This window comes from Trachymyrmex cornetzi, unplaced genomic scaffold, assembly GCF_001594075.2.
Source record: "Trachymyrmex cornetzi isolate Tcor2-1 unplaced genomic scaffold, Tcor1.1 scaffold270, whole genome shotgun sequence".
NCBI lineage: Eukaryota > Metazoa > Arthropoda > Insecta > Hymenoptera > Formicidae > Trachymyrmex > Trachymyrmex cornetzi.
Window position 1 is genome coordinate 972,994 of NW_017297377.1, and position 21,476 is coordinate 994,469.

Here is a 21,476-nt window from a genome sequence, read left to right on the forward strand (position 1 = left end):
TTTTTTGTGGTATATACGTGTGTGTACACCCAAGGACTTCGATTCTTTCCCTCGGAAATTTTCACAAACTGAGAAATATTTACTTTTTTACATTAATGCTCATAGTCTGTGCGCGATTAACGACATAATTAAATCTTACGTCTGCTTACAACTAAATTTGACATAAAGACAAAATAATTTTAATTTTTGGAAGTTCTAAAAAACCGAGGGAAAGAATCGAAGTCGTTGGATGTACAAAAGAATCATTATGATGTTTAAAAATAATCTTCCAAATATATGTATACTATACTGTGCTAACGAAACTGTTAATAAATGTGTATATGTATATTTAACATATATTTGAAAACTTAAGCTCTCAATATTGTATGACCTGTGATAAATGTAATGTGAATATGTTCTAATTAGTAAAATATATTTTTAAAAATCTTGAAATTTGTATTCAATCTATGATTAATTCGAAATGTTAAACATTTATTTTTCATATATCATTACAATTATAAACACTTACTTTTAAATAAAATTTAGTCAAATCTGTATTGTTAATAATAAAAATTTGTCATCTATTTAATTTTTAAATATATATATATATATATATATATATAAATAAGAAATTATAATATAAAACATGGTTTATTTATTTAATCTATAATCGATCCAAGATAAAAGTTTATTGTAATGTTCAATTAATTTGTATCGTATCTCCTCTTCCTTATCGACTTGCTCATTCTCATTAATTAGTCTGGAAGATTCAATCGTGCTTGATTCATCGATATTCTGTGGATCAGTGGAACTTCCAACATTGGGATTTTCTGTGACATTTGTAATTAAATAGCTCTCTTCCGACTTCGAAAGACTCGTCGCGTAATCGCTGACATCAGAACGATGTTCCTCATTGTAATTAGTCTAAAAATTAAATTTGTTTTAACGTTAAATACGAAATATCGAATTAAGTGTTAAATTATACTATTAAAATGTACTTTATATATACTGAATGCTGAATGTACACATTACATGCTGGTAATTACCGTAAAGTTGTAAATATCATTAAACGTTTCATTTCGGTCAGCGATGTCGTTATCATCGTAATCCTTCCAATAGTCCGCTACTTCGCCGTACAATCCTGGGCTTTCATCTTCATCGAATGTATACGTCTGATTAACATTTTCTTCATCTGCTTCCGTTGTTTGCCCATTGTATTCTTCGGAACTTGTTATGTGAGGATTGATACCCTTAAAATTCACGGGGAATTTTAATCTCAACTATCGAGGATCTAAGAATAATATAAAAAAAATAATAATAAACACAAATGAGTGAAGAGGGCTATGTTCGATCAAGACAGGTGTCTTGATACCTAATAATATTTTTGTGTAAAAAATAATAAATTCTTATATATAAACACAATAGAGAAATATCTCAAATAAAATATGAGAAATTAATTAAGACATACATAAGATAGAGCGTTATAATTTAACGGAAACGTTATAGGTTTTACTTCACATGTACCGGCGGTGATGCAACGTCAGTTCCTGAATTGGGGTGCTCATGAAAATCGGGATCGCCAACTTTTAGAATCATGTGCGTGTACTTTTTCGTCTTTTTGCCGTTTTTATGTATATGCGGCGCATACATAATTATGCGTAATGGTAAAAACACGTCCTCCCCAAAATGCTCAGCGTCTTCTGGTGTCGTGTTATCTGCAAAATAACAATTCGTTAGAATAATCCTTAATAAAAATAAAAATCAACGTAAATTGAATATAAGCTAAAAGTAATAGAAGTATACAAAATTTATAAAAAAAAGGCGAAAATTGAGACAGTGAAATGTAAAATTGCGTTTTAATCTTTATTATACGCTCCAATCTTTATTTTAATTTGTCAGAAATTTTAAGATAATTAACGTAATATTGTTGATTTTTAGTTGCTTTCCATTTATATTAAAACTCAGGTAATTCTCATTCATGATGTCGTAACTCATAACTTAGTTGAATGCATATTCCTATTTTCTTTCTGACAAGTGAGATTCAACTGAGTCTTTAAACTTATAATCTACACAAGCTTTGCAAGACTTTGATTTCCTGGATATAAACAATAAGAATTTATTGGACCTTTCTGTATTCCTGAACATATTTATATATCAAAAATATTTCATGAAAAATTTCGGAAATATCTCAAATCTTGCAATGAAATATTTTGGAAATATTTAATATTATATGGATAATAAATAGAAAATATACTCACATAACTTTACGCTCATTTTAGTATTATATCACTTGTGTGAAAATGGAAAACAACTATTATCATTCTACTGAACAGAAATTCTTTTCCCGCAAATTCGACAGTTTTGCGCTTCCATTACTACCTCGAATCTCGTTCGCGAAATTTGATGTTATCGTTTCTTGGTCTGCGAAAGTTGAATCACTTTCGGTTACTTCGGTCGCCGGTTCGTCAAGCAATAAAGTACTATCTGCAGTCGTGTCCTCATGATTTGCGGTGGTGAGCGAATTATTGTTCGTTGGTGGATGAGATTCCTTTTGCTCCGGATGAAGCACATCCGACTGCGATTCAAAGATCGCAGCAGTTCCGGTGAAGACGGTACTATCGCTCTCTGAATTCGTCGAATTCTCTCGACTAGGTGTACTTTCCGCGTTAAGATGATCCTCGTCAAATCTGGACTCGGTTGCGTCGCTATCATACTGATAAGTTGTGTATTCCGTTGGCGATTCCGTTGAGAAATTTGCACGATCGGAATTATTTGTGATTTTCTCTAAGAGAATAGAAGATGCGGTGCTCGTCTCGCGTTCCTCTTTTGATGATGATTCATGATGTAAATGTGTGACGTTCTCCAGAAGACTCTCGGTGGTATAAATTATTTCAAATTTAGTGTCGACCTCGAGGTACGCCGGATCCACTTCTTTCTCGGTGCTCTTTGTTAATTCCACGACATGGTCTTCGTGATTCGACGCTCGATAGACGGCTGGCTGAAATTATTCCAAGGTAATCACCCATGTTACGAGTAGTGATTACAGTAATGGTGTTTTCCATTTTGTGACACAAATCAAAGATCAACACAAATATTGTTCCGTTACTCATGGAATGCCAAGAAAGATAGAACATTTGTATCGACTTGTGTCACTAATGTCCAAATTCTTCACCTTTAGATAATTTTATCCAAGAGATATCTTCCAGAATACAATGGAGATATCTCCTGGATAAGATTATCCGCAACTTATCTGGAAGTGAAGAAATTGGGCATAAATGAAAAGCACTCAACATTTGATTATCACTGCTGAGTGAGATATAAACGTGTTGCATTTAAAGAAGAAGAAATGCACTCACATTACATCCGCCGCATGGGTCATCCATGTATGTGGATAATATAGCCGCTTTTACGTAAGGAAAGAACAGGATACTCCACGGCACTATAACGTGATATGTCATCTTTCCGCATCTAAAATCATAGTTTCTAACGATAATCTAGAGACACTGGTAGTGTCTCGGCGCTAAGCATGGCGCGAACACGGACGTGTTAATACTAACTCTATCTAAAGTAATCAACTGAAAATTAATTGTCTATTTAAATTATACCCACACAAAAAAAAAATCAATCAGTATTGTTTTATTTAAAAATAATTTTAATTCTCAACACTCTATTAACGAAACAATTAAATACATTATGTTCTTACAACGTTACAATATTGCTGCAGTATCCCTACATGGAGAGAATTTTCTTTTAAAATTTACCTTGAAAATATATATGGTAATTGTGGTACAATACAAAATTTGAAAGATTTTTACCATGCACTTCAATAAAATTAATTAAACTTATTTTATACTTTATTGTAGTTTTATTAATAAATGAGAGAGATTTACATTAAAATTCTTCGAAATACACACAATGTCGTCCCACGACTACCATATATATTTTCAGGATAAACTAAAAAAATTCTCTCCGTGTATAGGCACATAATATTATTTAATATTAAATAATATTTTAGGCATGTTTCCAGAATATTAAACGTAATATTTAAAGAATATTTTACTGAAATTATATAATATTAAATAATATTCCTAAAATATTAATGGATGGTTATTACTCCTGATAATATTACATGATTATTAAAAGTAACATTATTTAGTGCTATTGTAGCAGTGTATGAATATTAAAAAGTATCATAACAACATTTACTTTAATTTGTAAAACTGTCACACCGGTTCAGTTTAAATACATGTTTAAAGACTGAAAATAATTTTGGCGTGCAGTTGTACTGGATATGTAAAATCACACCGAAACGTATTTAAGCACAAGACGCAGCATAGACTAATAAGACATTTTTGTTACTAGATTGTGAATTGAAACTACATTAATGTAAAAATAATTAATATTAATAAATATTTTAATAATATATATATTTCAGAGATGTTAAAGGAAATACACCAAATATATTTATACAAATGGACATATAACATCCATAGAATACTCTCATAACGTTAGAAAATATTATACAATATTCTCAAAACATTATAACTCATTTTAATTTTTTAATAATATTTATATAACATTCTACGAATATTTCGTGCCTATAAGGATGCTATTAAATTTTTTTACGAGATTTCGCGCTCATTTCTTTCCGTGAATAAATTAAAAAAAAACGTACGAAACAAATCAATCGCTGCTAAGCAAATATAAATACAACGATATTAATAAAATCGTGAGCTTCTGAATCGCTCTTTCTCTCTTTTTCTCTCACCGATCGATGATGACCGCATGTTCCCTTGACGCTCGGAACCTCTCCCATATACGAGATTGCGGATCGTCCTGCAGAAAGATGATGTCCGTTCCGTTATTTTTGAGAAAATCATTATCCACAAAATTCTCCATTTCATACTTTGCCCCAATCTCCCGCCATGCCTCGATCTCGAGATCGTCCTCGCTCTTGTCGTCTTTTAAATCGGAGGACGGGCTTATCACGAAGAATCGTATGTCCGGGAAACCGGACTTCCGCAAACGCGAGCTCAGCAGCTCCAGCCTGTGGTTCGTTTAATTAAAAAAAAAAAAAACCCAATAAAAAGAGGAAAAAGGGGAAAAAAGTAGGGATTTCTCTTCGACGCGTTACGCGCGCGTTTCTCGCGCGCAGTCACGATCTTTACAACTTACATGACCGCCTGTCGGAAGCTGTACTGCCAGGCTGGGTCCAGGAAGGCCAGCACGCTTACATGGCCGAGATGCTCCTTCCACGCGTTGACGAAACGACATTGCTCGAAGTACCAATCCTGTTCCTCTCGGCCGAGCTCTCGGCGGTCCCTCGCGCGAGACGACGACCGATCGTCGCTCGATCGGAGTACGCGCGAGAGACGGGAATGATACCTCGCCTCTGACGCGAGACTCACGAGGAAGAGCACCGGGAATGCGACCTTCGCGGCTAACATGGCACACCACAATAATCACGACTTTAACGTACCATCGTACGGTTCCTCGAGACGGAGATCCCGAGAGACGGGAACACGGTGGTTCGGGATTCGGCTGGGCCGCGACCGAACCGAAAGTGATTCATCCGTACGCGATAAAGGAGAAATATTCGAATACTTTCATATCGCGTCTCCAAACGGGACGCGATAGTAACGCGATAATAAGTGTTTCGACGGGAAGGCGCGTAGATTACGTGCATTTACGTATGTAACGCGCACGCACGTGCAATGTGTGCATCGCGTGTGTATAGTATATATATCGGCGCGCGCGACAAGCCGAGAGATTGACCCGGAATTGACCCGGAATCGCATCGACGCGATACGCATATACTGGTCACGCGGAAACTGTTTTTTTTTATCCTCCACCGTGAAACATCCCTTTCCCATACTCTCCAAAACTTTTAGAGTGAATTTTCACTCTGAACAGTGAAATCTTACTCTTTTAAAGATTGGAAATTGATACGAGCTCTATTTTAAAAGATTAGTTTAATTTTCATTCTTTGGATTTCACTCCAAAAAATTTTAAAAGTACGAGCACGAAAAAATAAGATTTGTTAAAATAATTAAAAAGTTCACTAATTTAACAAATCTACAGCCGTAATATACGGATAATCAATTTTCTATATAAAAGTAGCAAAATTATGCAACTGAATAAAATTAGCGTTTATAGTAGATTATCATATTTGTTGTGATAGTTCGGCAAATTTATTAATAGCAAAGATAACTCTCTATGAAAGTCAATTTAACATATAGATCAAAATTTGTAACAAAAAAACATGTTACATTAACCATTTTCATCTGTAGCAAAGAATTAGTTGAATTAGCATAATAATTGCTTACAGATATGATTTCTCCGTTGAACTCGTTCAGTAATTAAACTATTGCTTTGCCGAACCACCCAATCCATTTTTTTCCGTAAAACAAACGCGTTAAAAAAATCCTTACATTTTTTCACATTAATCTAAAAAAAAGAGAAATAAAGAACGCGATGCGTCGCTCGAGATGTAGGGAGAACGCAAACGCGGAGCGATTTCGGAGTCGTCGCGGTCGTTTGATGGTCAGTACGAATTAACGTTAATAGAAATTGATGTCTGGATCTATTCGCGGCTTGGCGGCGAATACAATAGAATCGTGTTCGACGAGCCGAGAGGGCAGCCGCGTGGATCACTCACAGACACGTGCGCGCGTCAAGGAACTCGTCTGAACTCGACGGAACAGAGGTCCCCTTGTCTTTGCATCGTGCGTTATGTTCTTTTATAGCCGGTGATTCCGTTGCTCTCAGTTACGTTTTCGTCTCCATGCGAATCCGATCCGTCGTGCTTTCGCGATCTTGGATGCACCAGAGAACCGACTGGTCCCCGCGACGCGATCCTTTCCTTCGTGGCTGCTACGATGTACGCGAAAACAACGTCCGACCCTCAAAGCGATCGATAGAATCTCTCATTTTGTGCTTTCTTTTCTTCTCTTTGCTCAGTTAATCCTGGTGAAAATTTTTCTCAGAATTTTTATATGAATTGAAACATTTTTCAAGAATATTGAGAAAGTCTACATCTTTTCTTAAAGTTTTTGATATATTATAACTAAATTCTAAGATTTTTCATTCTATAATTTTTGGAATCTTATGAAATCTGCGAAAGTATAAAATATTTTTTCAGAAATTATATGTAAACTGAGAAATGTTAAAATATTTCAGAACTTACATTTATGGAGAATTATAAAAGAGATAGATATAAATTTTCTTGGCAGTTTTAAAAAATGCTCCAATTTGTATTAAAAAATCTAAGAAGTTTTCGAGAAAGTCTTACAAATTTTTTTTTTATTCTGAAAAATCCTGAAATTTATATAAAAATAAATTTTGAGAAAAATTTGTATTTGCAGGAAAAAATGGGAAGAAAACGCATTCTCTTGTGGTCCAGTTGCCTCTGAATGCGACCCGTAAATAGATTGCAATAATAAAACAAAAAGTCATCTTTAAATGTGAGATACCATTTAACGTTATTGGTGACTCGTAAAGCTTAACAATGGGATTTTCAAGAATTCTACCGCTGCTAATCGGAGCGCTTTCTCTATTTTCGAATTTTGCCGAGTGCGTCGACGACGACGATGGAGGTTCGATCAACAGCGTGGAGAACGGTACAAACGATAACAATGTCTCGTCAACTTTTCTGAATTTCGATCAAAAGACGAACGAGGATCAACGGAAGCACCTGGACGACGCCGACCGGATGCTGAGCAAGATGGACGTCCTGTCCCGCCTACTAAAGATGCACATAGATCAATTGCGAAATAAAACTGATCAGGTAGACGAAGACAATAGAGCAAGAACTCGATTGTGTATTTTGAATTACATTTTAAAACATAATATATATACCATATTATATCAAGTAAAATTTTCCTCGGGAGAAGAAGTTTTGGAATGCAGTCTTGCTATAAATATTCTAATAAATATTTTTTCACTTTTGTAAATTTTATTTCGTTCCGAGATACATAATCGATTCTCAAAGTTAATGTATTTATTCTCTGTTTTGCTCTTAAAGCTCAACGCAAGATTTAAGAAAAATAAAGAACGTCAAAAATCTAGGCTCTAATGCCTCTAGCCTTCCAATTATAATTCGAATGATTCGGTACCAGGTGGAAATGGTGTTCCTAGTGGATGCGTCCGGTTCGGTCGGAGCAGAGAATTTCCGCAGTGAACTGAACTTCGTGACGAAGCTCCTGTCGGATTTTACAGTGGACGCGTTGGCTGCACGGGTTGCCCTGGTCACCTTCGGTGGTCGGGGTAGCGTATATCGCAACATCGATCAGATCTCCAGACACGGACCCAACGATCACAAGTGTTACTTGCTGAACAAACAGTTCAGCAATATCACCTATAGTGGCGGGGGAACTTATACGCGTGGCGCGCTTCTCGAGGCACTAGTAAGGGCACAGTTTTCTATCAAGAACACATCCAGCAAACACAAAGTTACATGTAACGTACTAATATAACACACGTGTTATATTACAGTTATATCGTTGAGTGGGAAATTACAACTAACGGGTACGTTACATGTAACTTTGTGTTTGCTGGGCAGTGAATCATTTCATCTTTGTTGAACATTAACAAACAACAAGAATGTAATGACTTACTGTGTTGCACTGTGTCTTTGCTGGAAAACGCCCTAAGTACCATATAATAAATTCTAATGTTTGCCAACGTTGTATTTGTAACGAGATAATAATTTCTTACAGCAAAGTTGTGATGGTAAAAGCAAGTTCAACTAAAGCTTGATAAAATACGGTTTTGATAAATTACGGCTATTTCCGCTGTTTGCAAGGCGATCCTTGAGAAGAGTCGTGAAGCGGCGAGTAAAGTGGTGTTCCTGATAACCGATGGCTTCAGCAACGGTGGCGATCCGCGTCCCGCGGCTCACCTATTGAAAAACACGGGGGCGATTGTATTCACGTTTGGAATACGTACGGGAAATGTAGAGGAGCTGCACGATATCGCCAGTCATCCCGAATACACGCACAGCTACCTCCTCGATAGTTTCGCGGAGTTTGAGGCTTTGGCGCGACGTGCTCTGCATAGTGGTGCGTTTTTTCCCATCGAAAACTACGCATATACATTTAGAAAAAAGACATAGTGGTAGTGATTATCAAACTATACAATATATAGAATTAATGTATGTATATATATATATAGAGAGAGAGAGAGAGAGAGTTGAATAAGCTACTTTTACAATTTATATATTATTGCAACTATAAAATAGTTTAGTCAATTATATACATATATATATGTATATTAATTTTACACATAAAACTTGTATAGTTGTGGCGTTTATAGAGTTGCTATCACTATGTTTTTCTCTGAGTGCGTAGTATCCATATTTTATAAGTATTCTGAATGCGTAAATTGTTAAAATTATTAGGAATAGAGTTTAAGCAATCGATCATGTTAAAGCTGAGCATAAGAATTGCAAAGCATTACTTTGTACAAACATTATGAAGCCTTTACTGGGATAAAAGGAACTAGTTTTAAATAATGAATCGATACTTCTCGCAGACTTGAAGACTGGGCAGTACGTGGCCGTGACTTTGCCGACCGATTGCAACAGCCTCTGCTCGGACAGCATGAACCGGACTTGCTGTGACGAATTGGCGACCTGCACCTGTGGTACAGCGACTGGACATTACGCCTGCATTTGCCCGCCTGGCTATTTCGGTTCCGGTCTCAGAGGTTTTTGCCAATGTAGGTTGTAACAAGCGAACGAGTTTTGATTTATTGATATCTGACGCTTTATACAACGCAGATCTCTAAGGCTAATTCTACAATGTGCTTTTTGTTTCCTGTTTCTTGCTGTTTGTCTCTTGCCTTCTTGATCAAAAAGGCAAAAGACAAACAGAGATAAACAGCAAGAAACAAGAAACAAAAAGCACATTGTAGAATTAGCCTAAGGAACGTCCTAAAAATAGTCAAAGAATATTTTAAAAACATTCCTAGAACGTTCCTTGAATAAAATGGACAATTCACGGTTGTTATGTCTTTAATTTTTTTTTCTACATCATGTATTTGTTATTGAGGCAATATACATTTTATACTATATTCGAAAGTTCTCTCTTTGTGTGCCCACGACAGCTTGCCCGAACGGAACATATGCTTCCGCGAACACCTCTGGGGATTCCACCGCTGCATGCGTACCCTGTCCAGACGCGAATCACATCACCATCAAGGTTCCTGCGACCTCGGTGGTTGACTGTGTCTGCGCCTCCGGATTTATCACAGATGGTTACAAATGCGAGGGTAATTTGTTGCACGTGCATTCATAAACTTAGAATAATTGTATGATAATTTTAATTTAAAGGGCGCCATCCTCGCGCAATCATTGGTACAAATTATACAAATTATTCGCAAAATTATTCGCGAGATAGGATGGATATTATTTTCAGCTATAACATGCCCGAAACTGAGAATCCCCGACAACGGGTACCTGGTGAAGGCGAGCGCTTGCAGTAACGTAGTACACGCGGCGTGTGGTGTAAGATGTAGGATCGGTTTTCATCTTACGGGGGACAGCATCCGGCTTTGCGGCAAAGACGGCGCTTGGTCCGGCAACGAGCCGCAGTGCTTGCGTAAGTAAAGAACTGCCTGTAGATTACAAGCTGACGTTATTGTCGTAATTTTGTCATTAAAAACGTCAAAATAACATAACGTAAGTTTGCTACTAGCGCCTAGCAAACACTAAGTTACATGTACGCGTTAATATATAGTAATTTCCCAATCAATAATATAATACGTATGTTTATTATTGTGTACGTTTAATTGAGAGAGGGATCAAATTAGATTTTTCAACTACTCGTACATTGTTTAGTGAAGACGTGTTCGGCTTTACGCTCACCGACACATGGCCGCGTAAAATGCGAGCACGACGAGGACTATCAGCAACAATTTAAAGAAAATTCCACCGTGTATCCGATCGATACACGTTGCCAGTTTCGATGCGAAGTCGGCTATCAGCTTCGTGGCAGCAAAGTGCGCAACTGTCTACCTTTATCTCGTTGGGACGGTCTGAAAGTTACGTGCAAAGGTAAAAAAAGGACAACATTATCCTGTACTTTTCAGAATATTAACAGAGATCAATGTCTTATGATAGCTGTGAAATGCGAACCTTTACCACAAATCGCGAACGGCGACATCACTCCAGAGATTTGCATCGGCCCAGCGAAGGTGCCTTTTGCCACTAATTGCACGATCATCTGCAACGAGGGTTACATCCTGGAAGGACCCACCGACAGAATGTGTATCGGACGTACGGGAATTTGGTCTCAGCGTCATAGCGTCAATCGATGCGTGGGTTAATATCGAGATCAAGCCTTTTTGCACTAGAAAAATGAATTTAAGTTTCGATTATATTAAATCCAAGTTTAATTTTGAGCGTGATACGTATTTCGAACACAATAGACAAAACGCCGCCTTCTTTGGAGTGCCCGATCGAGATTGTCGAGGAGACTGAAAAGGGGCAAAGTTACGCGTATGTGAACTGGACAGTGCCTAAGGTAACTGACAACGAGGATGCATCTCCTATTGTATGGACGAAACCGCACATTGTCCTACCCTGGAAGGCAAAAATCGGTACACGCGTCGTTGTGTATGTAGCACAAGACGCGAGCGGCAACAAAGCCAGATGCAAATTCAAAGTTAAAGTTCTTGGTAAGCTGCAAGCGAAAGTTTCAACGTACGTTACCTAAGCTCTAAGAAACGCGTTTCTTCTTCTTTTTTTTTCTTTTCCTCTCCTTCCTCTTTTTTTTCCTCTTCCTCTTCTTCTTTTTCCTCATCTTTTTCCTCCTCCTCTTCTTCTTCTTCTTGTTCGTCTTCAGAAGAAGAAAAAGAAGAAAAAGAGGAAGAAGAAGAACCTTTCTCCCCTGTTTCCTCTTCCTATTCTTTCTTTTCCTCCTCCTCCTCCTCCTCTTCTTCTGTTTCCTTCTTCTTCTGTTTTTTTCTTTTCCTCTCCTTCCTCTTCCTTTTCTTCTTTTTCCTCATCTTTTTCCTCTTCTTCTTCTTCTTCTTCTTCTTCTTCTTCTTCTTCTTCTTCTTCTTCTTCGTTTTCAGAAGAAGAAAAAGAAGAAAAAGAGGAAGAAGAAGAACCTCTCTCTTCTGTTTCCTCTTCCTATTCTTTCTTTTCCTCCTCCTCCTCCTCTTCTTCTGTTTCCCTCTTCTTTTTCTTCTTTTCTTCTTTTTTCTCTTCTTCTTCTTCTTCTTCTTCTTCTTCTTAGATCCCTTTCTGGATTAACAAAAAGTCGATAAAATCATCGAAAAGAACATATCGCGTGAAAAATGAGTATTTTTGCAAATGTTTACAGATAGGGAACCACCAATAATCGAGAACTGCATCGATCCGCCAATATTCTACACCGATTTCGGTAGCGGTCTCGCGAACTTAACGTGGGACGAGCCAGTCTTCTACGACAATTCGAGGATTGCCGTGCGCGTCAATCAAAGTCATCAACCCGGTCAGGACATCTTCTTTCCGGTCGGCCGTACGAAGGTCTTCTATAACGCGACCGACAAGTACGGCAATCGGGCAAGTTGTGTGTTGAACATTACTGTAGAAGGTGCATATCTTTTCATTAATGACTATATTTAACAATATGCATTTCTCAGAAATTTAATACTGGAAGATAATGATTAATTGCTTTTATATCGAGTAGTAAAAGCACTTTGTTCAGTACTTTTAATACCCAAAGTAAGGAATAATATTATTTATTAAAATTGTATTGTATGATTTTTCCAGATGTATGTGAAAGTCTGAAAGCACCAGCGAATGGTCGACTGAACTGTTCTTCGTCAGACAATCGCGAAACACGATGCGTCGTAGCTTGCGAGGATGGCTACGATTTTGCAATCGAGCCAATGAACTTCAATATCGTGAATGACGAATTGCTATTGAAATGTAACTCAAGCAGTCATATGTGGGATAGTAATTATCTGCCAGAATGTTCAGGTATTTATGTTGAATTTTTGAAATTATCAGTCATTTGGTATCTTCAACTATATAATTATATTTTACAAAATAATGATTTCTTCTATCGATTAGAAACGCAAACACCTATAACAATATCTCAGGAGGGGGATGTGATATTACAAAGTAACGGAAGCGCGATATGCGACAATCAACCTGCTCTTGGCGAAGTGAGTGTTTAATATATAATATATTTATATTTAATATATAATAATACGATTTATAGAATAAATTGTATAATAGAATGATAAGATTTATAGAAATAGGTATACAACTTTTATATCCTAATGTTCTTTCTAGTTGAATAAGCGCATTGCTAATGACTTGAAATCGAAATTCCTGGAAATATGCGATAATGACATTGAGTGCGATCTGGTTAGCTTCGATCCCAAGTGTGAAGATGATCTATCGTTGTCGAAGGATATTGAAGATAACTTAATAAGAAGACGAAGATTCAAGCCCGAGTACAAACAAGTTCGGTCTATCGATACCTTTAAAGATACTGAAATAATATTGTTCGAAAGGTTGAAACGCGCAGCTATAAGATTGAGTCCCGAGCCTAACAAAAATAACACTAAATCTAAACGGAAAAGAAATAGAATAGAAATTAAATTTAAGTTTATAGGTAAGAGAAATAAATTTCGAACTCCGTGAAATGTATCAGATAACACGCAAAGAAATCCCCTGCAGGTAAGATAATAGAAGAAAACTACGAGAATCCAAAACGAGGAGTGCAGAAGCTGAGAGAGAGGATCGATGCGATGGCGCAGGTGGGAAAATTAAACTTGCTTGACAATAGAACCAACCAAGAGATCGCAAAGCTCGCTCTGAATCTACACTTCGTCTTCAAGGAACCACAGGATCTTTGTGATCCCGGTAGTGTGCTAAAGAGACACGGTTGTGGTGAGCATAAAAGAAGATGAAAATCATCAAGAATACCTGCCAGTACAAATTTGGGAAATAATGATTTGTTGAAGTATCTAACAATTTAGTTGGATATAGATCTACAGATAATATTGTTAGACCATCAAAATAATTATACAGAATGCTTAAGCTGATTGTTAAAATCAAAATTTTTTGCTCTTATTATGCTTGAATTTTTTAATTATAATTATTTTGATCTAACAAAATTATTTTCAGATTTATATTTACTTTAATTTTTGGATATTTTAGCAAAATTATTCTTTTCGTATACAAATACATCTCAATTGTAATATTTTCTTTTAGTTAAATGTCCCGCGGGCACTTTCTACAATTCTTCTACCAGAACTTGCCAGCCGTGTCCATTCGGCGAGTACCAGGATGCGATCGCTTCGTTGACGTGTGTGCCTTGTCCGGAATACACCTTCACGAAGAGGATGCACGCGAGAGCCTTGAAAGATTGCATTCGTAAGATTCTCAAGCCGGAAACGCGAGACTCGGCATTATAATATATTTCCCTTTCTTTCCCTGCAGCTGTATGTCGACCAGGATATTATTCTCGACGCAAACGGTATCACGGATCACGTGTGGGCATAGGGCCTTGTTTCGCGTGCGACATTGGTTTCTATCAACCAAACTACGGACAGAGCCAATGCTTGCCTTGTCCGTCGAACGCGACGACGGAAAAGCGCGGCTCCGTGGACATCAGTGATTGTCTACCGATCCGCGATGAAGAAATCGATGACTGCCGGACGGATTCGTGCTTAAACGGCGGTCGATGTCTACGAGATGAAAACGGCTACGTTTGCGAGTGTCGCGAATATTATGTGGGTACGTTAATAGTCATAATCGTGGGACGCAATAGCACCGTTCTCTTCCAATTTTTTTCTAAATTTTATAATTTTAATAATTAATTAAATTTTATTATTAATAATTTTTCCTTTATTTTATTCTAAAATAAAATTAACATGTTTTTCCGCTATACGCGTACGGATCTATTTTTTCAGGATCGAAATGCGAGGAGTTCAAAGATCCATGCGACTCCTCACCGTGCTTAAACGAGGGGACGTGCACAACATGGCAGTATCTGAATAATTCTGTGATATACGAGTGTGTATGTAAAAGCAGTTACACAGGTAATAACTGTGAGGTAAGAATACGTTTTGCAAATTAAATTTGCAATAAAATCCAGATTAAAGCCCGATTTCACAAATGTAAGATTAACTTTAATCTTGGTTCAACTTACTCCTGATCTTTTTCTAATTTAAAAATTGGAGTAAGTTGCTCTGAAATTAAAATTAATCTTATATTTGCCGAATCCGGCCTAAGAAGATCGGCAAAATAATTCTTATAGATTTACGTGGACGAGTGTTATACCAATCCCTGCCAGAATGGTGGAAGGTGCAAAAGCACCGAGAACGATTTCATTTGCGAGTGCAGAGACGGATTTGAAGGTAATGTTTTTCATTATAATAATTATTATAATGAAAAATATTACTCTAGTAGCACAATTTATTGGCACAATGTTGGTCTAATATTGATCCAATATTCTTAATGCAAGCCAATATAAACTGCTTCTAGGGTAATAATTATTATTGTTTTTAATATTACAGCTTTTATTTTATTAATAATGCCCACGATGAGTTTTTTCGTTGCCTATGGATCTTATTTAGGTCAATTCTGCGAGGTTTCGATGGATCACTGTGAGCACATGCCCTGTGAGGAAGGATCCATGTGCCGTACCGTGAAAGATACCTGGCAATGTCTCTGCAAACCCGGTTTCCTGGGGCGACACTGCAACCTGTTACCTTGCGACTGGTTGCCATGTCACGCGAACGCGATTTGCGTCAATGTCAAAGAGGAGAACGCAACGCGGAAGAGTTACAGGTAGATAGTCTGCGTATAACTTTATGATATAAGATATAAAGTCAATGTATATACAATATGATCGTCTAGGTGCGAATGTCCCGACGGATACACAGGGGAGGACTGTGCGACCAAGATCAATCACTGCGAGTACTCGCCTTGCTTGAATAACGGGCGCTGCATCAACTTCGTTCACGATTATATCTGTGAATGTCCGATTCCTTTCACAGGACGCGACTGCGAAATTGGTAAGTTAAAACTTCAGAATATCTTTAGAATATTTTATTTTTTAATTTGTAAAGTTTCTTAAATAATAATTGAAGATACAAGATATTTATGAAAAATTGTTTTAACAGAACTGTCATCCGACTACGTGATGCACTTTACCAAGTCCGGCACGACGGATTATGTGGCCGCCAAAGGACCCGCGAGAGATCTTCTCCAGGTAAGTTGTAAGAAAATCGAAAAAATTATAATAGATAGTTTTATCAAATTCACCGATTTGGCAGCTGTCCGTTTGCCTGTGGTTGCAATCGTTGGATACTTTTAACTACGGAACGATATTGTCGTACGCAACGACGTTTTATGACAACGCCTTCACACTGACGGATTATAATGGGTAATTACTTGTAGAAATTCAGTGTACAGAAAGAAAAATTTCGCAGAAGTATCTAAAAATTTAAATACATAGAGGATGTTCAAATTGGTTGTTAGAATATCAAGACTTTTTGCAGGATAGCTCATCATGTTTGAGTTTCCTGCATAGCTATTTTGATTGTCTAACAAAATTATTTTCAAATCTATATCTAGCTAAATTTTTAGATATTTCAACAAAATTATTTTTTCTGCGTGTATTTTAATAAAGAATTTGCTAAATCATTCCATTCAATGCGAAATGAATGAACTGGCACTTGTTAAATTGCGAGCGAACTCTCCCGGGTTGAATGTCATTGCAGATTGGTCTTGTACATTAACGGGGAGAAAATCGTCACCGACGTTAAAGTCAACGATGGTAACTGGCACTTCCTGTGCGTTACTTGGGAAAGTGAGAGCGGCTCCTGGCGTGTGTTTGTCGACGGAATCCTCAAAGAGAACAGCGTCGGTTTAGCCCAAGGAGCCGTGGTGCGAGGTAATGACACGCGTAATCGTCAAGAATTATCTCCGTACACCTAAAGCAAATCATAAAATCCCGGACATCGTCCCGTCCAGCCAACGGATCCCTCGTCATCGGGCAGGAACAGGATCGCCTGGGTGGCGGTTTCTCCGAATCGGAAGCGTTCCTGGGGAGACTCGGCTTGTTGGATATGTGGGACGTCGTCCTGAACGAGAGTGATGTCACGAAACTATGGAACAGCTGCGAGAAGTATCACGGGAACCTCGTGGCCTGGGCGCAGATGCGGCAGTATATTCACGGTGACGTCGTGGTAATTATCCATTAATTATCGAACTACAATTCAAGCAAAATATAAGTCATCATGACATCAAAATTACTCCAAAATGAGTCGCTGAAAGTCACTTTTCAATCATTTTAATTATTAGGCGTATAATTAAGTTCCCGCCGTTAAATATCTCAAAATTCTTTTATTAATGCAAAAGAAACAATACAATTATTTTAATCAAAATATTTTCTGTTTGTATCTACCACCTTTTGAACTCTATAAAGCTAGCAGGATCAAATCGGACTTATCGGAATTTTTAGTACTCATTTTGTACTAAATTGTACCATTAATGATAATTTTGTACCGTGTGTCCAACCCTCATCTTTGAAACATCGTCATTTTATTATTTTTTTAATTTGCTAACATACTTATTCTACAGATAAAAATATGAGACACGTATTAAAACATACTTACAAAATAAAGCAGATATCAAGAAATGGGTCAACGAATTCATCTCATCAAAAGACGAGACATTCTTTCACCGCGGTATTCGTATATGCTGCCTGAAAGATGGCAAAAGATGATAAATGCAAACGGCAAATGTTTTCATTAAAATCATTGTATTGTTTCTTATGTATTAATAAAAGAATTTTGATAATTAATGGCGGGAACTTAGTTATACACCTAATATTTACGATTTATTTTAATATTATTTTGGTGTTATTATGACTTGTTGTGTCTGCTTGGAAAAGCCCTCTCTTTTTCAAATTTAGTGATGGATTATAAGTGATGATTGATATCTCATATCTTTAGATTTTAGCCAGTCCGTTTTGTCATGGCTGTCCTTTGCCCGTAGTGCCCTTCAAGGGTAACATTAAAGTGAGCGAGGATCTGTCTGAGATAACATATTACTGCGATAATGGATACGTAGTTCGATTCGGCAATGAGGAATACCGGTCCGTCAGAAGAAAGTGTCTCAAGCATGGTCAATGGGAAGGATACAATACGCCGATCTGCATGAGTAAGTTCTGGTTCCTTTGTGATCGTGTTATAAGACAAAGAAAAAAATGTGAAATGGAACTGATTTGATTTGACCGTGAAATCTAAATGATTCTGGTTTGGTGGGTTTTTGTTCGAAGAAATAAAATGCGGCTTCCCGGGATACTTTCCGCGCGGACGCATTTACGGAGAATCGTATTTGTTCGAGGACGAGATATATTATTCCTGTAACGAGGGCTACGAACTCCGCGGAAACCCTCATCGCATTTGCAATTCCGACGGAAAGTGGATTGGGCTGCCTCCGATCTGCATAGGTAACAATCGCACTTGGATTAAACTTGTTCCGTTCTATTTGACCTAAAATGTAATTAATTTTCTTACTAATTATTTCAAAAATTTTTCTTTAGTATTTAATAACTTTGTTAATGTAATATCTTTTTTCTGTGAAAATCATTTTCAGGGCTTTAATTTCGATCATATTAACGATCGAACAATACATTTGAACAGTACAGCAGGGCTAATATATGAATCAAGGTTCAACGATTTTAACAGCTAAATTTGCATCTTTCGACAGGAACGACATGCAAGAATCTACTCGCTCCAGAAAACGGTGACATAGAATATATATTAGAAGAAAATGAAAGAGACGATGTCACAATATTACAAGTACGCGTTTTTGTCATTCACAACAGAATCAAGAAAAAAGTAGAACATCACAACGTTGAAATGTCCTACATTTTAAATTGTTCAATTATTTCAGGCTGGCCAGCAGTTAGAGTTCAAGTGCAATCCTGGATACCGTTTAATAGGAGAGAGATACTTGACCTGCCTAGACATTGGCATTTGGGATCACAAGAGACCATCTTGCACGCCCTATGGATGTCCCTTGCCAAAACAGTGCGTCCTTTAAATATTCTCTAAAACATTTAGAATGAATTATCACTCCAAAGAGTAAAATCTCACTCTTAAAGATTGAAAATTGAGTCACTCTTTTTTAAAACTAGCTCAATTTTCACTATTTAGAGGAAGATTCTAAGAATTTAGAAAGTAACCTTTTTGCTTAAAGACATGTTTTTATTTAAAAAATTACAAATTTACCCAAAAATATGGTAGTTTCTTTTAACAAATTTTTGAGAATTGTCTAACACATTCTGTGAGTATAGAATAGAGCATGGCTACATCGTCCCTTCGAATTCTGGTCAAACTTCCGTTCGCAATCCCGAACATAACATGATCGACAACTCCTCCGAAAGAATGTATCGTTATAACGACATCGTTGGATTCTCCTGCCATCGCGGCTACAAGTTTCGCAGTAATCATAATCTGACGGAATTCAAGCTGCAATGTTCCGCAAACGGCACCTGGACAGGCTTTGTTCCCGACTGCGTTCCGCGCACGTGTCCCTGGCCGGATCGCGTGGCAGACGCGAGAATTTTCCTCAAGAAACGGGATAACATCACGGTTGAAATTCCGATGGAAGAAGACGCTACATGGAAACCCGATCGAAGAAGTAATGAGAGCGACGCGGAGAGCGAGATTTCTCCGGAAACGTTCGTTTCCGGTACAGAAATCGTTATTGCCTGTGATCTAGGATATGAACTAGTCGGGGACCGGGTCAGAACGTGTACCGAGGAAGAGAGATGGTCCTCGACTTTCACTTCTTGCGAGCCGCGTAATTGTTCGGTTGAGGAACATCCAATTTTTAAATTTTTCAAGAAACTGGGAAACGAAACCGCCTTGGAGAACAGCAACACAGACGTGATATTATTCGAATTAGACGAGACACGGTACAGTAAAGAAAACGTTACGCACCAATACAAAGATTTCGACATTTTCGTCGAAAGAAATAGTTATAAACGACGAATAGTTTTAACGTGTCGAAATGGCGCACAGATGAACCTCCAGAAATTAATCGCCAACGAGACGATTTCAAATATAACATGGACGTGCAATAAGATCGCAAAATGGGAAGTTTCAAATTTGTCGCTGAAAGAATCTATCCTCGAACAGCTACTGAATGATTCGACAGACATCTGCGATAGATCGTGTGCACCTCCGCAAGTGAGTTTTCTGAAAACACCAATAGATAATATCAGTATCGACAGGAAAGAATAAAAAATTAACTAATATCCATTTCTACGAATGCAGATTAACTTACTCTTTATTTTTTTTAACTCTTAAAAAAGGATAAAAAATAAGTTAAACTGAGATTTAAATTAATCTACATTGGAAGAAACGGGCACAAGTGTTCTAAGTTAAAAATAATAATACAAGGAAATACATCCCAGATAACATTTATGTTATATAAGATATCTAAAAGACGTTTTAGATATCTTTTAGACATAAGACATCTAAAAAACGTCTTTTAGATATTTCATGCAACATAAATGTTATCTGGGATACGATCTATCTTTTCGTACAATATTTTCAAGCTTTGCATATTTTCAGGATAAAATTCCAATTAATTTCAGATACCGGAGTACGGGTATATCGATAATGGCAACAACACTAACAGCGTTAATAATCGCAGGACGATCAACAGCGTCATCATTTTTAAGTGCCGTCACGGATACATTCTTGAGGGTGCCGAGCAATCTATTTGTTTATCGGACGCAAGATGGTCCGCTTTGCCATCCTGCAAACGTATGTTCTTTCTTTTTAAGTCATCTACAAAGGCTCTAATGTCTATTTTCATCAATAGCAGTTCAACTTTAGCCTCGGTTCAACTAACTCTTCATTTTTTCTGATTCTAAGAATTAGAAAAAGATGAAGAGAAGTCGAACCGATGTAAAATTTAATCTACATTGATGGAAACGGGTATTAGACATCTCTAAGTTCACATGTTGAACATTTCTAGCTGTGACATGCGGAAAACCGCCGATTCTCGCTAACGCAATGCTGAAGAGTGACGTAGACGAAACTCAGAATTACACTTTCGGCAATATGATCTCTTATCAGTGTGTCCCGGGCTATCGTGTATTCGGGCAGGCAAGTCTAAGATGTTTAGGAAGCGGGAAATGGTCCAGATTGAATGGCAGATGCTCCAGTATGTATATGTAAAAAAATTACAAACTTGTCATTAGGAAACTATATAATACCTAAATCGCATTATTATCGCCTGTAGAAATATCGTGTGGCAAACCACAGATCCAGCACGGAATCGCGCTCTACGGTCGTTCATACTTGTTTCAAGATCAATTAACATATATATGTCTCGATGGTGAGAAGAGGGGGATGATTACGTGTCAAGCCGATGGGAAGTGGAACGAGTTGCCAAAATGTGACGGAAGTAGGAACGTGTAATTCAAAATGGCCAAGAAGGATTTAGTACAATGCCTCGTAGAGAA

At 37.3% G+C, this 21,476-nt stretch overlaps 2 protein-coding genes across 2 annotated transcripts; one reads left to right on the plus strand and one right to left on the minus strand.

Annotated features, from left to right (window-relative positions):
- Positions 1 to 630: 630 nt before the first annotated feature.
- LOC108761938 (GATA zinc finger domain-containing protein 8) lies at positions 631 to 5,690 on the minus strand. The gene is made up of 7 exons (XM_018508726.1): positions 5,155 to 5,690; positions 4,748 to 5,026; positions 3,336 to 3,447; positions 2,359 to 2,977; positions 1,504 to 1,694; positions 1,026 to 1,259; positions 631 to 903 (listed from the first exon to the last, which is right to left on the minus strand). Exons 1-7 carry the CDS (start codon positions 5,424 to 5,426, stop codon positions 631 to 633), a joined length of 1,980 nt encoding a protein of 659 aa, XP_018364228.1. The 5' UTR covers positions 5,427 to 5,690.
- A 1,796-nt stretch (positions 5,691 to 7,486) lies between these two features.
- LOC108761919 (sushi, von Willebrand factor type A, EGF and pentraxin domain-containing protein 1) lies at positions 7,487 to 21,470 on the plus strand. Its single transcript, XM_018508698.1, has 32 exons — positions 7,487 to 7,765; positions 8,097 to 8,384; positions 8,783 to 9,038; positions 9,511 to 9,696; positions 10,084 to 10,248; positions 10,395 to 10,577; positions 10,817 to 11,032; positions 11,099 to 11,299; positions 11,407 to 11,655; positions 12,306 to 12,557; positions 12,737 to 12,946; positions 13,040 to 13,134; positions 13,265 to 13,589; positions 13,655 to 13,867; positions 14,192 to 14,353; positions 14,420 to 14,716; positions 14,893 to 15,035; positions 15,240 to 15,339; positions 15,559 to 15,772; positions 15,842 to 15,999; positions 16,108 to 16,196; positions 16,261 to 16,370; positions 16,708 to 16,880; positions 16,961 to 17,175; positions 17,944 to 18,151; positions 18,270 to 18,443; positions 18,704 to 18,795; positions 18,890 to 19,026; positions 19,293 to 20,190; positions 20,601 to 20,772; positions 20,987 to 21,175; positions 21,254 to 21,470. The coding sequence occupies exons 1-32, from the start codon at positions 7,487 to 7,489 to the stop codon at positions 21,430 to 21,432; spliced, it is 6,828 nt and encodes a 2,275-aa protein (XP_018364200.1). The 3' UTR covers positions 21,433 to 21,470.
- Positions 21,471 to 21,476: the final 6 nt, after the last annotated feature.

Coding starts and splice junctions, on each gene's coding strand:
- LOC108761938 (XM_018508726.1), bottom strand. CDS start 5,426: ATGTTAGCCGCGAAGGTCGCATTCCCGGTGCTCTTCCTCGTGAGTCTC. Junction 5,027..5,154: donor AGCTTCCGACAGGCGGTCAT/GTAAGTTGTAAA, acceptor AACGAACCACAG/GCTGGAGCTGCTGAGCTCGC. Junction 3,448..4,747: donor CATGCGGTCATCATCGATCG/GTGAGAGAAAAA, acceptor CTATGATTTTAG/ATGCGGAAAGATGACATATC.
- LOC108761919 (XM_018508698.1), top strand. CDS start 7,487: ATGGGATTTTCAAGAATTCTACCGCTGCTAATCGGAGCGCTTTCTCTA. Junction 11,656..12,305: donor ATTCAAAGTTAAAGTTCTTG/GTAAGCTGCAAG, acceptor AAATGTTTACAG/ATAGGGAACCACCAATAATC. Junction 12,558..12,736: donor GTTGAACATTACTGTAGAAG/GTGCATATCTTT, acceptor TGATTTTTCCAG/ATGTATGTGAAAGTCTGAAA.